General features: G+C 35.9%; 1 protein-coding gene across 7 annotated transcripts in view; it reads right to left on the bottom strand.

Annotated features, from left to right (window-relative positions):
* Positions 1-15,341, bottom strand: part of ARID4B (AT-rich interaction domain 4B) — a 178,010-nt gene that overhangs the window by 31,350 nt on the left and 131,319 nt on the right. For all 7 annotated transcript variants that reach the window (XR_001824541.2, XM_037737795.1, XM_017526574.2 and 4 more), the window contains 2 exons: positions 4,560-4,644; positions 1,069-1,267 (listed from right to left, as the gene is read on the bottom strand). Coding sequence is in view for 6 of the 7 variants with exons in the window: in XM_037737795.1 (XP_037593723.1) it covers positions 1,069-1,267; positions 4,560-4,644 (284 nt within the window). In the remaining variant the exon portion in view is untranslated. The remainder of the gene's footprint in view (positions 1-1,068; positions 1,268-4,559; positions 4,645-15,341) is intronic.

Raw genomic sequence — 15,341 nt, forward strand, 5'->3', positions numbered from 1 at the left:
ATATATGGAGATACATTCTTTTATCTCATAAATCAGATATGTTCCTTTCCCTGCCAGTCAGATTTCAAAATTCTCCCCCTTCGATCCTCATTGCTTTTATTATCTACACTTCCTTCTGTCTTAAATACTAAGCAATAATACCATCATAAGAGGTCACGTCCAGGTGCAGTGGCTCTTCTCTGTAATGCTAGCGCTCTGGGAGGCTAAGACAGGCAGACTGCTTGAGCTCAGCAGCTGAAGACCAGCCTGGTCAACAGGGTGAAACCCTGTCTCTAGAAAAAATATAAATACCAGCCAGGCATGATGGCACGTGCCTATAGACCTAGCTCCTTGGGAGGCTGAGATGTGAGGATCTTTAGAGCCCGGGAGGTTGAGGATGAAGTGAGCTGAGATTGCACCACTGCACTCCAACCTAGGTTACAGAGTGAGATCCTGTCTCAAAAAAGAGAGATCATAATAGTCATAATCAGGGCAAACAAAGTTTGGTGTCCTTTACAATAACTTGCCAGTATAATTTTATGGTCTGATGTTATATAACACAAACTGTGCTTTACACTGCAACAGAAAGGAGGTACCAAAAAAAAGGTAATACTACTAAAAGCTGAGTATTAAATGTTAACCAAAATTTTATAGTGCCCTTGGATCTACTAATAACAAAAATTTCCAGGCCTCAATCAATAGCTGAATTTATTTCAAGTACAGTTTAAACATCCAAAATCCAAAATCCAAAAGACTCCAAAATCTGAAACTTTTTAAGTGCTGACATGATTCTCAAAGGAAATGCTCACTGGAACATTTCAGATTTAGAATTTTCAGATTTGCCTTGTGGAATGGGTAAGTTTAATGCAAATATTACAAAATCAAAAAAAAAAAAAAAAATCTGAAATCCAAAACATTTCTGGGTCCAGGAATTTTAGTTAAGAGATACACAACCTGTAATAATAGAGCAAACAAAATTCTGATCAAAAAAATAGTAGTCGGTGATGTCACTGAATTACCTTTATAGGATCTGACTCATATAAACTAAAATAAAATACTTGCATGCAACAGAATGACTGTTAGGTTTACCTTGAAGTCCATTAAGGATCGAAGTAATTTCTATGGATTTAATATGAGCAGTATCAGAGTTTTTGGCATCAGCAAGATCCAGTTTCGATACCATTTCAGGAGATGGATTTGTCTGAAAGGGTGGTTTGGACAAGCGCCGAAGTTTACAGTTTTTTGGAGAGTATTTTTCATCTTTGTCTTTTTCTTTGTCTAATTTATTCTAGGTTAGGGAAAAAAAGTATCTTGTGTCAAACAAATTTATCATGAGGCATTTATTAGAAACAATGTTAATATCCATTTTTAACTCGAAGTTACAGAATATGCTGTTAAATATTTAACATAAAAAGAAAGAATTTAAGAAGCCCCTCAAAACAGCCAAAGATTTTTAAAACTACTTAACAAAATACTATAGGATGAGCAAAAAGGTTTTGTATTTATACTTTAATAGTGGGAATCAAATTAGCAATCTGATAAGGGATTAGGACTAGCAAACCTATTACAACTTGCCAACAATTGGTGTTACAAATTCTTCGGAATTAAAATCACAACAGGTTTAAATTAAATACTAACTAAAAAAAGAAACAATTTCAACCTGGTCATTTTAAAATCTCTAACTTTCTCATTATATGTGGGTTGGGAATGACAAAATTCCAAGTACTTTTGTAAAGTCAAGTCAGGGGGCACCTTCCTACCTCAGTGACATATTAATGTTTTAGGAAAAATTGAGAAATTTTCTCAAATTATTTGTTTAAAAATAGATGAGCAGAGGTTGATGTATTTCCTGGAAACTACTCTTAAAAAATATTTTGATTTGGCTGGGCACAGTGGCTCATGCCTGTAATCCCAACACTTTGGGAGGCCCAGGCGGGTGAATCACCTGAGGTCTGGAGATCGAGACCAGCCTGACCAACAGGGCAAAACCCATCTCTACTAAAAATACAAAAAAATTAGCTGGGCATGATGGTGGATGCCTATAATCCCAGCTACCCAGGAGGCTGTGGCACAAAAATCGCTTGAACCTGGGAGGCGGAGGTTGTAATGAACCAAGATTGCACCACTGCACTCCAGCCTGATCAACAGAGTGAGACTCCATCTCGGGAAGGCGGGGGGGATTATTTTGATTTATAGGAAAAATAAGCTTGCTCTCTGAAGGATGAGTTAGCAGTAAACACTATCAATTTTGAGTGACAGTGATTCTCCTAAGGATGATATATATCTAGTATCATTCCAGATGCATAGAAGATAAGTTAATTTCTTACATATAATAGATGGCTAAGGGTAGTGGTTCTCCAAGTGTGGTCCCTGGCCCCATAATATTAGCATCTCTTGGGAACTTCTTAAAAATGGAAACTCCTTGAAACAAACTCAGATCTACTGAATCAGAAACACCCAGGATCGGACCAAGCAATCTGAGTTTTAAGTAGTCCTCCAAGTGATTCTGAAATGTGTTCAAGAGTGAGATCAATTGCCTAAGAGATCTGAGATTAATTCTCAGAACACACTGAAAAGGAATGTGAAAGTAGACTACCACAGCCAATCAATGATTTGTATTGTTTCAATTTTCCTGCTATTGCTAGCTTTTTCACTACTTCATAATTTATCCCAAGTCATAATCTACCATGCATGCTGAAGGCAAAAATAGTCTACCCAAGTTCAAGTTCAAATATGGCTTTTAATGGGTATCAGAGGGCAGCCTCAACAATAGTAACCCCCAGAGTAAGATGAAATACAGTGAAAGGGGGATGTACAATATCAAAATATTACCTAGGAAGCCTTTTCAAAATTTACATGCCTCTTCCCTCATAACCAGGAGTTTTAATATATAGGCAGAGGGATCAAGAACTGAATAGAGACAAATACCCAGAAAGAGCTCCTTAAGTAATAGTCTAATATTAGTGTTCCCACCCCAACCTCCACCTTACAAATGCTATTCTAAAACCTGCTTTGTGTAAAGACATTGGCATTTTTAGTCCTGCTACCCCAAACAGAACTCTTTCAGTGCCTAAAAACAATACTAAATGCAGCATAATTTTCATACATTCCTGTAAAGGAGGAAAATGAAAAGGTGTTTGAGAAGTCTTGAGATGTAGTGGGTTGCCACACTGAAAATTTTAAAACATAGACCCAATTTTATAGTAAAAAAAGAATGACCACTTTAGGGGGAAGCTTTCATTATCTGGGACCACTAAGGAATCATTTAGCAGAAATGGAAATTCACTTAGCAGAAATGGAAATGCACTTTGAATATGAAGACTGAATATCAAAAGAACTACTAAGCACCTCAATTACATGTACTATTTAAAGTATATAACAGCCATTAAGAAGACAAAAAAATTTTAAGGCCTAGTTAATTGTTTACTTGCTAATCAAACATTTAGAAAAATTTAGTCATAGAATGAATAAAAGTAACTCTATCATACATAAAAGTAACATTAATTTTCCATATGAGCTCATAAGTAAATCCACATGGTATTTGTATGGTTAATAGGATCCTGCGGGGCTGGGCGCAGTGGCTCATGCCTATCATCAGAGCACTTTGGGAGGCTGAGCCGGCGGATCACCTAAGGTCAGGAGTTCAAGATCAGCCTGGCCAACGTGGTAAAACCTCATCTCTACTAAAAATACAAAATTAGCCAGGTGTGGTGGTACATGCTTGTAATCCCAGCTACTCGGGAGTCTGAGGCATGAGAATCACTTGAACTGGGAGGCAGAGGTTGCAGTGAGCCGAGATTGCACCACTGTACTCCAGCCTGGGTGACAGAGTGAGACGCCATCTCAATTAAAAAAAAAATTTTGTGAATATATTCTAAGCCACTAACTATAATCAGATAAAGATGAAGAGAAAAAGGAGTTGCCAGACAGCCTTTTCTTCCTTGTAATGGTTTACAGCTATTATAATCTATGTCTCCAAGCCATACTGCCTTATGGCTCCTGGTTGGGAACCAAAGGGGAAGGGAAAGGGTAGAAACGGATAAATAAAATCTGGTTGAGTGGCTTTATATAACATTGGGACTGAAAAAGTCTCAAAAGTTATTCAGTATTGTTTCTTAAAATGCTTTCCCTAACCTGACAAAATTAATTATATACAAATCTAGCATTTGAAAAATGTGCTATTTCAAGAAAGTGTAACACTAAGACTAAGAGACATTTAATTGCATCATTAGGAGGAAAATTTTTTTTTTTGAGACAGAGTCTCGCCCTCTTGCCCAGGCTGGAGTGCAGTGGCACAATCTTGGCTCACTCCATCCTCTGCCTCCTAGGTTCAAGCAATTCTCCTGCCTCAGTCTGAGTAGCTGGAACTACAGGCATGTGCTACTACACCCAGCTAATTTTTGTATTTTTAGTACAGGCAGGGTTTCACCATGTTGGTCAGGCTGGTCTTGAACTCCTGACCTCATGATCTACCCGCCTCAGCCTCCTAAAAGTGCTGGAATTACAGGCATGAGCCACCACGCCTGGCCAGAAAACTTCTTTCTAAGAGATAATAGTGTATAGTAAAAACAAGCACTTACCTTTATTTTCTTGCGATGTTTTATCTTTGGCACATTTTTATCAGCAGGTCTTACTATTTTATCTGCTTTAATCCATTCATCGTATCTAAAATTAAAGGAAATTAATATAAATATGTATAATATACACCACAGAAATAACCTATGCCATATTAAAGAGAAACTCATATATAGAATCATAACATTTTAGAAGGTAAATGACCTTGGAAATCATCCGAGCTTCCTGAAGAGTAAGCTACCAAGGCCCAAAGAGAGGGATGTAATAACTTGCCCATGGATATAGAGTTAGTTACTGGCTGAGCCAGGCTAGAGAGCATCGTCTCATGATTCCTCAACTAGCACTGCTTACTCTGCTACAACAAAGAGAAACTGAATCCGTACAGAAGTATTAGGATAAATCGCAGTATTTTCTACATTTTTTTTTACTTTGTTTTGTTCTTAAGCAGCAGGTAGGCAATTTTTCTCTAGACACATCAGGAAGCTAAGATAACAGCTTCAGTTTTAAATGGCATTGTGTAATAGAAAAGTACCCTATTATATGGACAATGAAAAATCAACTAGAAAAAAAATGCTTGCTCATAAAATACTAGAAAACTATTACTCTGCAAAGATTTGCAGTATTCTGAAATGCTTCCTACATATACAGACAGCTGGGTTGACAGCTGTGATGGCCTCTTGATTCAATGCTGATAGTCTTCACAATTTCATATGGTGTAAGTTACTATTAACTGCAATAAAACTATTTGTTTAAAGCAAAAGAAAAAATGACAATTTATTCATTCTTCATTCAAGAAGTATGACAGCTAGAAGTAAACATTAAAAATGAATTGACATTCTCTTTTTTTGTTCAAACTTACACACATTTCTCATAGAAAACAGAAAACTCACTGACATTTTTAATTCTAGAACATGAACACCTGAAAATGAGCTTTTAAATTTAAATGTCCTCATTGTTAGAAGCATTAAAAAAAAAAAGTAACAAAGTTCCCAAATCAAGAAGTAAATGACTTGAGTCATTACTTGACTAATAAATTATATTCTTAGTCTAGCGCAGGCCTGGAAATGGAAAGTATCTGCAGCAAACTCCTGGGCAGTTATTCTGCTCGAACAAACTACTGGCTACAGAGAAGCTGAGGATTCATCCCCATGCAAGGGATTCTGTTTGTATGCTGGAATATGCTGAGGGTCATAATAAGAATAAGAGGGAATGGAATGAGCTTTAGGGCAGACTTAACATAATCCCTGCTTACTAGTTATGTGGCCCTCATCAACTCATTCTCAACCTAAGGTTTAGTTATATCTGTACAAAATAAGACTACAATTTAAAAATAATTTTTTAAAAATGGTACATACCACGTATGTTTTTTTGGTGGAAACATATGGTAAATACAGGTTAAGTACAAATATAAGATAAGTACTTTGAAAAGCTTTAAAGCAAGTATTCTTCTACTAAACACACTCCTTTTGGTACTTATACTTGGTACTGTCTATCTATTATTTGGTATAGAAATCTATCTTATCTATATATAAATATATAAAATCTATCTATGTATTTGCAGTACTTTTATCTTTCCTATTAATACCAAGAATTGTATAAGGCTTAAGAAAGCAATTTACGGCCGGGCGCGGTGGCTCACGCCTGTAATCCCAGCATTCTGGGAGACCGAGGCGGGTGGATCACGAGGTCAANTGTTGACCGGGATGGTCTCGATCTCCTGACCTCGTGATCCACCCGCCTCGGCCTCCCAAAGTGCTGGGATTACAGGCTTGAGCCACCACGCCCGGCTCCCTTTTCTTTTCTTTTCTTTTCTTTTCTTTTCTTTTTTTTTCTTTTCTCTTTTCTTTTCTTTTCTTTTCTTTTCTTTTCTTTTTTTTTCTTTTCTCTTTTCTTTTCTTTTCTTTTCTTTTCTTTTCTTTTCTTTTCTTTTCTTTTTCTTTTCTTCTTTTCTTTTCTTTTCGTGAGCTGGAGCCTCACTCTGTTGCCCAGGCTGGAGTGCAGTGGCACAATCTCGGCTCACTGCAACCTCTGCCTCCTAGGTTCAAGTAATTCTCCTGCCTCAGTCCCCCCAGTAGCTGGGATTATAGGTACCTGGCACCACACCTGGCTAATTTTTGTATTTTTAGTAGAGATGGGGTTTTGCCATGTTGGCCAGGCTGGTCTCGAACTCCTGACCTCAAGTGATCCACCCACTTTAGCCCCCCAAAGTGCTGGGATTATAGGCATGAGTCACCATGCCTGGCTAGGAATCTTGAATCTTTGTTTTTAATGTCTTAACATTTCACTCTGAAATACATCTACACAAGGCCAAAGCAAGGAACAGTTATATCCATAGTACACTTGACTGTTCTCTTTCTTTGGCCTTGTGTGGATATGTTTTCATCCCCTGTGATGTGTACTTGCCAGACTCTTTAGAACTTGCATCTTGTGTCTTTCTATTCTAGGCAATTTTCTTGAATGATTTCGTTGATTATTTCCCCTCCTGCACTTTACTGTTCTCTTTTTAATTTTTAATTAATTATTATTATTTTAACAAATAAAGTATTATTATTTTTGAGATGAGGTGTCACTATGTTGCTCAGGCTGGTCTCAATCTCCTGAGCTCAAGCAATCTTCCTGTCTCAGAGCTTCCCGAAGTGCTAGGATTACAGGCATGGGCCACTGTCCTGCCTTCCCAGATTTTTTCTTTAATTGCAGCAGGGTTTCACTATGTTCAGCCCTGTTCTCACACTTCTGGGCTCAAGCAGTCCTCCTGCCTCAGCCTCCAAGTTAGCTGAGTAGCTGGAGTTACAGGTGCATGACACTGCACTTGGCTGTTATCTTTCTTTGGCCAGCCATTATTTGATATTGTACCTTCTGTAATATGCTCTAATATGCTCACCTTTTAATTTCTTGCTTTTTATTTATTTGTGTCTTTTTCCTCTAATTTCTTTGAAATTCTGTCTGCTTTGTCTTTTAATCCTTTTGTTGACTTTTTTGCTGTAATGTTTAATTTTTCAATGAACATTTTAATTTTTGATTTAAACTAGTTTTAATTTTTTTTAAGAGCTCTATTTTCTGTGGGTTTTTGTACCACTCTGTTCTTGTAGGTGGACATAAAACCTTTCTTATTTTGATCTTTTGAAGGATTTTATATATTTTTTTTTGTTCTTTTTCTTTTTTTCTTTGCATGGTCAGTTACCTCTCATTTCCTTTTTTCGGTTTTGTTGTTGTTGTAAGCTTTTCCCTATTAAGAATTTTTTGGGCCGGGCGCGGTGGCTCAAGCCTGCAATCCCAGCACTTTGGGAGGCCGAGGCGGGTGGATCACGAGGTCAAGAGATCGAGACCATCCTGGTCAACATGGTGAAACCCCGTCTCTACTAAAAATACAAAAAATTAGCTGGGCATGGTGGTGTGTGCCTGTAATCCCGGCTACTCAGGAGGCTGAGGCAGGAGAATTGCCTGAACCCAGGAGGCGGAGGTTGCGGTGAGCCGAGATCGTGCCATTGCACTCTAGCCTGGGTAACATGAGTGAAACTCCGCCTCAAAAAAAAAAAAAGCAATTTACTTCCTTTCAAAATTGGGGGTATGGTGAAAAATGAAAACACCTCCATCCTCTGTAAATTTCAATGTGAATTGCTAGAATTTGCTCTATTAGAATAGTCATGAAAAGAAGTCAAGATATCAACTTTCTTTTGAAAACAAAATCAGCTTTCTAAATTTTTATGAGATAAACTGAAGTCAGTTCATGATGGCTGCACATAACATTAATATAAGCTAAACCAAGATATAATCATGTTTTACCTTTCTTAACCAAAGGCTATCTGTTCTGTAGCTAGTCTTATACCAGACATTTTTTACTATCAATAAAAAAACCGACTCAATTCAAGCTGGATTTTGCTATCAATTATATTTGAATTATAGTAAAATACTAGTTTTCAATTTATGAATACATACATAATATTGTACATTTGTATATTTCACATGGATCACCAAACACATCAAACAAGGAAAAACAGTTATTGCCTCATGGGTAAAGCATTACACTGTGATAAAGAAAGATTCCTTTATTACTCAGAGATAATGCATGTTGCTTAAATTCTCTTAAGAACAAGGTGGGAAGAACATACACGTAAATAATAAAATGATAGATGGTTGGTATGGTACAGGCTGGGGCCCACCACCTACCCTCTGTAAATACTATATGGTAATCATGTTCTCACCTACTCAATTATAAAAGAAGGATGGTACAAGAGGACTGGTTGCCAGAAAAATGTTTAAGTTGTAAATTTAGATGTCAAAAGTGTGTTGGAGCAAGCAGGACACACACAAAAACATAAATTCTGCAATTAGATGAAACAAACTATATAAATAGTTCTAAGATATTTAAACAGTAATAATTAAACAGTATGGACTTTCTATTCTGTTTAATTTTAATATTAATTAATTTTAACTAATGGAATATTCTGTATGGTTTAAGAAATTCCTTAAAAAAATTCCTATAGAGTAATAATATATTATTCTAACAGGAAACATGATGTATAATATTACATTATTATAGTTATAGATCTAACTTACAGATCTGTAAGTATTAACTAATATTATAACTTTTGTTACTTAGCTTCTTTCTATTCTACTTTCTTAGTGCTTTTTTTCGTTTATTCAAGTATTCCCTCGGTTTGACACTAAGTTTTTTGGATTTTTCTTTACCTGGCCAGTTAGGCTCTCCTTGTATAAAATACAGTTATACAATATTGTTACTGTTATCAAAACTAATAACTTTTAGAACGAGAGCATATCTTAAAAATTTATCAGTGACTTTATTTCACAAGTTAAGAAATTCCAACAATGAAAGTGAATTAGAGAAGTAAACGAAAAAATTTTTAAAAAACAGAAAAGTAAATAAATAAACAAATAAAGTGAATTAGAGTGCTTGCCAAAAACCACGCCTGTGGAGAATTAGAGAAGACGAGGAAATTGACTGCCTGATAAAAGATTCTATAACTAAAATAATGGCAGAGGGCATTCCAGGCCTCTGGAGTAAGCATAGTGAAGAGTAAGAGACCAGTGACTGTGAAGAGGAGGAAAAGGTAAACAGAACATATGAGAATTTTGGTTGAGGAAGCTTTTTCAAATTACCAATGGCCTTACCAAATACAGGCTGAGACCACTGATACAAAGATATTGGCAGACAAGTATTTCAAAACCTATTAAGATTTTAAATAGCATTTTCATTGTCTGATCCATCTTACAAGAAAAATAAAGATGGTCATCACTGTTTTTTAAAAATAAATGTTCCTTCTGTATATGCAATTACCCGTTAGAGTCGTTAGAGTATTACCTAAGTATTCCTTCTATTTTCTCTATAGGATAATTTCAAATAATAGGAAAAAAAAACAAAAACCACAAATTCATGTGGGGAGGCCGGGCATGGTGGCTCATGCCTGTAATCCCACCACTTTGGGAGGCTGAGGCACGCAGGTCACCTGAGGCCAGAAGTTCGAGACCAGCCTGGCCAACATGGTAAAACCCTGTCTCTACCAAAAATAAAAATTAGCTGGGCATGGTGGTGTGCACCTGTAATCCCAGCTACTTGGGAGGCTGAGGCAGAAGAACCACTTGGACCTGGGAGGTGGAGGGTGCAGTGACCTGACATCACACCACAGCTTGGATGACAGAGCAAGACTCCAACTCAAAAAAAAAAAAAAACAAAAAAAAAAAAAAAAAAAAAAAAAAAAAAAAAAAAACAAAAAAAAAAAAAAAAAAATTCATGTGGGGAAAAACTCTACACGAAAATCCCACATTTGCTACAGACATTAAAATTATATAAGAAAGAACCAGACTGGCAAAATTATTGGTGCCAATTAATTTAAGAAAGCAATATTAGTGGGTCAAGATTTCTCATTCCTTACCAAGAAAGCACAGACTTGAAAGAAGAAAGTTTATTTCATAACTATAAAACAAAGCTACAGTTAATCCTGCTTCTTCTATATAAATTTAGACTTTAAAAAATACAGTATATATTTATTTTCAATCTCACCTTGAATTGTAATTTAAAAATACAGTATATTTAGTATATATTAAAAGGAGACAACACCAAATTTACCTTAGACATAATAGATAAGAAAACAGTCAATACAGATAGAAAATGGAAAATTTTAACTCAAGTTCACACACCTTGAGTATCATAAAAAATTAAAATAGGCCGGGAGCGGTGGCTCAAGCCTGTCATCCCAGCAATTTGGGAGGCCAAGGTGGGTAGATCACAAGGTCAAGAGTTAAGACCAGCCTGGCCAACATAGCCAAACCCAGTCTCTACTAAAAATACAAAAACAATTAGTCAGGTGTGGTGGCGCACCCCTGTAGTCCCAACTACTTGGGAGGCTGAGGAAGGAGAATCTTTTGAACCAGGGAGGCAGAGGTTGCAGTAAGCCAAGATCGCACCACTGCACTCCAGCCTGGGCGACACAGTGAGATTCTGTCTCAAAAAAATAAATAAGTAAAATAAAATAACTGGAAATGAAGTGGCAAAGGGTGAAACTGCAGCTAGGAAATAGAAGCCATAAAATATTTCTCAATTTCTCCTTGAGGTACCATGTCAAGTAAGATAGATCTATTCATCCCTGAAAGTACAATCTTAAGGAATACAAGAATCTTTTTTTTTTTTCCTTTTGCTACAGAGTCTCTGCTGCCCAGGCTGGAGTGCAGTAGCACAATCCTGGCTCACCGCAGACCTGATCTCCCAGGCTTAATCAATTGTCTCACCTCAGACTCCTGAATAGCTGGGACTCCAGGCACGTACCACCACACCCAGGTAATTCTTTTATATTTTGTAGAGAGAGGGTTTCACTATGCTGCTCAGGCTGGTCTCCAACTCCTGGGCCCTAGTGATTTGGCAACCTCAGCCTCCCAAACTGATGGAATTATAGGCATGAGCCACCACATCTGGCAGAATACAATAATCTTAATAAGTAAGTTGAATACAAACCTTTTGGTTTTAAAATGCTTCCAGACCAGCCTGGACAACATGGTGAAACTCTGTCTCTACAAAAAAATACAAAAATTAGCTGGGCATGGTGGTGCACGCCTGTAGTCCCAGCTATACTGACGGCTGAGGTGGGAGGACTAATTGAGCCTGGAAGGTTGAGGCTGCAGTGAACAACTGCAGTGATTGTGCCACTGCACTCTAGCCTGGGCAACAGAGTGAGACCCTGTCTCGAAAAATGAAATAAAATGCTTCTAGTCTTTATCTTAGACATCCCCAAACACTACTGATACTGTGTTCTTCTCCCAGCTATACTGGCCATCCCTGTACAGGGTCTCTCCAATATTCATGACTCTGCTTTAAGTATCATACAAGAAATCAACATATTAGAGATCACATTCTGATAGAGTCTCTCCTGTGTAGGACGAATGCTAATATTATAATAGCAATTACGAGCAAAACATCTCCCAAGAAACCACCTTACTGCTAAATAGCTGGATTTTTCCCTAAGAATAGCAGGTCCATTTTATCTTCAGCTATCATGTTTAGTGATAATATAGCTGGAAAACTAGGAGAGAAACTTAATGTTAGTGGTTGGCCTAAAAATAAATTAAAGTGGCTGGGTGTGGTGGCTCACACCTGTAATCCCAGCACTCTGGGAGGCTGAAGCAGGCGGATCAACTGAGGTCAGGAGTTCAAGACCAGACTGGTCAACATGGTGAAACCCTGTCTCTACCAAAAATACAAAAATTAACTGGTCGTGGTGGTGCATGCCTGTAATCCTACCTACTCAAGAGGCTGAGGCAGGAGAATCACTTGAACCCAGAAGGCAGAGGATGCACTGTGCCAAGACTGTACCAATGCACTCCAGCCTGCGTGACAGAGCGAGACTCTGTTTCAATAACAAAACATGAAATAAAATAAATTGTCTTGCAACTTTAGATTCAAGCAATAGAGTTTTCTGAAAATGTCTGAAAATCCAGGTAGACTGGATTGTATATGAACTATCCTGGCTTTAACTGGTCTTAACCTTTAGGAATCGTAATTGGAAGATCATAATTGGCCTTTTCACAATATCAGGAAATAAATTAATTTTGCAGGCCACAAGGGAAAGAGAATTACTAAATGCTTCCATTTAAAAAGAAATATTGAAACAAACAAAAAGTATTTAAAAAAAGAAATATTGAAACAAACAAAAAGTATTAAAACAAATATTAAAAATAAACAAGAGTTGAAAAATTAAGACAGTAATTAGCCCACACATTTTCAATTCAGTTATCAGTACAATCAATAGAATTAATTCTACAGATGGAATCTAAATAAGTATCTTATTGAATATTTATCTAAAGTACTAAGGAAAATATTTTGAAGGTATATACATGACTTGTCTAAGAATATCTCTATTGAGATCACTTAACATTCAACTAACAAAACAAACATAAAAGAACACATGCATGATAAACTCATTTAACTTCTGAAGATCTAGTATGTTCCCTGACCTATACAAAATTAAGTAGAATGAATTTTATTTATTTATTTATTTTGAGATGGAATCCTGCTCTGTTGCCCCGGCTGGAGTGCAATAGCGAGATCCTGGCTCACAGCAATCTCTGACTCCTGGGTTCAAGCAATTCTCATGCCTCAGCCTCCTGAGCAGCTGGGATTACAGGTGTGCACCACTACATCCAGCTAATTTTTGTACTTTTAGTAGTGATGGGGTTTCCCCATGTTGGCCAGGCTGGTCTCAAACTCCTGACCTCAGGTGATCCACCTACCTCGGCCTCCCAAAGTGCTAGGAAAACAGGCGTGAGCCACCACGCCCAGCTGTAGAATAAAAAATTATATGAGACTCCAAGACTGTAATGTATTAATTTGACAAACACCTCTTAGGTACCTACTGTGTAACAGAGTCTGCACTAGGCACTGGGTACTCAGCAATGAATCAACAAACACAGCTCTTGCCTGCAAGGAGCTTACAATTTAACAGAGAAGAAAACACTAAACAAATTGTAACGACAAATTGTTAATACAAACCTTCTGAAACTTTCTGAAAGAAGCCATCACACAGATATTTGATTTTTAAAATGTTTTAAAATATTCATACAAAGCTAAAAGATACCATTCAGAGACCATAGCATACTTGCTCTCACCAGAGAAAAATAGGAATTCTAAAAAGAAAGCTTTATGACTTTTGTACGGATGCACTGGCAAATTACGTAAGAAATCATTTTGTAGTAATAAAAACGAAAAAGAATGTTAGTCAACCAGACATACTACCGAAATGGTTAATATGCCCATATCAATTCAGCTTTTGGTTCTTAAACCCAATTTAAAAATAAATATTATCAACATATAGTTAATATATAACTAAAAGGCACAGTCTGAGAGATTTAAAAATAAATAGCATGCAGAATCAAGGTATTTTAAAAATAACTTCATAAGTAAAATCAAATTACCATAATACTTAAAACTCCACTCTTTGAAATATGTATACAGATTATAAGATAAAAATCTAATAACCAATCATTAAGTAAAATGTTAAAATGATCTATATTTTGTTTTCTATTTTGAATAGAGTCACTTAATAATTGTTGCACAATATGTATTTTATATCTTGCCTCTCTATAAACAAAAAAGTTAATGTAGGTCATATAATTAGCTTATTTGGTTTTTAAAAACTCACATATAAAGTAGAAATTTGTACTGTCTTAGGAAAGGAATTTCCTCTCCTGAATTAAATAAACACAAGTATGATGAAATAATAGGAAAAAACACCAAGTCATGATGAAAAGCAGTGTTAGTTATTATTAATTATAAACTTCATAAACAATTTTATCAATATTTACCTACTTTATGAATTTTATATAATCTGTTTGTATGTATTTTAATCTGATTGAATATCTAAAACAAGATTTATAAAAATAACTGATCATAATTTATTGCTTTTAATCACGTACCTATAATAAAGTGCGACAAAAATAAGTCATATATTATTCAAAAATAAAATTCCTAAGTATGCTATGAACATTTCATATTTCTACTTAATATAACAGTTAAATCTACATCAGAGAGACAAAAATGGTATTCCTCATACTTAAGAAAATAACGACAGAATGATAGAATCATAAATATTATAGCATAGTCATATTTAAGATTTGACATAAACGGCTCAACAGAATGGTATAGTAATTATATTAACAAGTTTTCTTATGCAATTTAACTCTATAAAATAAAACAGAAGTATAGGTCTTTAGGCAGAGGTAATATGTAATAAAAAGAACACTAATAGGGCATTTTAACAACGCTTACAAAAGCAACTGCAAATGGTTAACTATGGCATTAGCTGCATACTGTAACAAAGAAGCTAAGTTTTTTAAATTCCCCAAGAGTATACTTTGTTAATATTTGATAAATTTATGGAATTAGTTTTTTGTGCACACTTAGAAATACCAATGTGCCTGCCAATCTACAAAACTACTGAATGAAATAGGTCCAAGTTTAGTAAACCTCTAAGATGAATATACAAAAAAAAAGAAAAACTAAAACCCATTTGAGAACAACATATAATTATTAATTTTTTTTCATGAAGGAAATGTTTACGTTCTTTTTTACCCAAAATGAAAAGTCACTCTCCTAAAACAAATTTACAGGTACGGAAACCATTGTCAAATGGTCTTCATTTTATAGGCCTCTGACTTCTGTACTATAGAAACAAGGCAGACAATTTCCCATGGTACCTTGCTTTCTATCATTACCAGGACAAGTATTTCAAAGAAGATTAGAACAACTTTGTACTCTGTTTCAATATTCCTAAATACAATGG

The sequence above is a fragment of the Cebus imitator genome, unplaced genomic scaffold (genome assembly GCF_001604975.1).
Source record: "Cebus imitator isolate Cc_AM_T3 unplaced genomic scaffold, Cebus_imitator-1.0 Scaffold42, whole genome shotgun sequence".
Lineage (NCBI taxonomy): Eukaryota > Metazoa > Chordata > Mammalia > Primates > Cebidae > Cebus > Cebus imitator.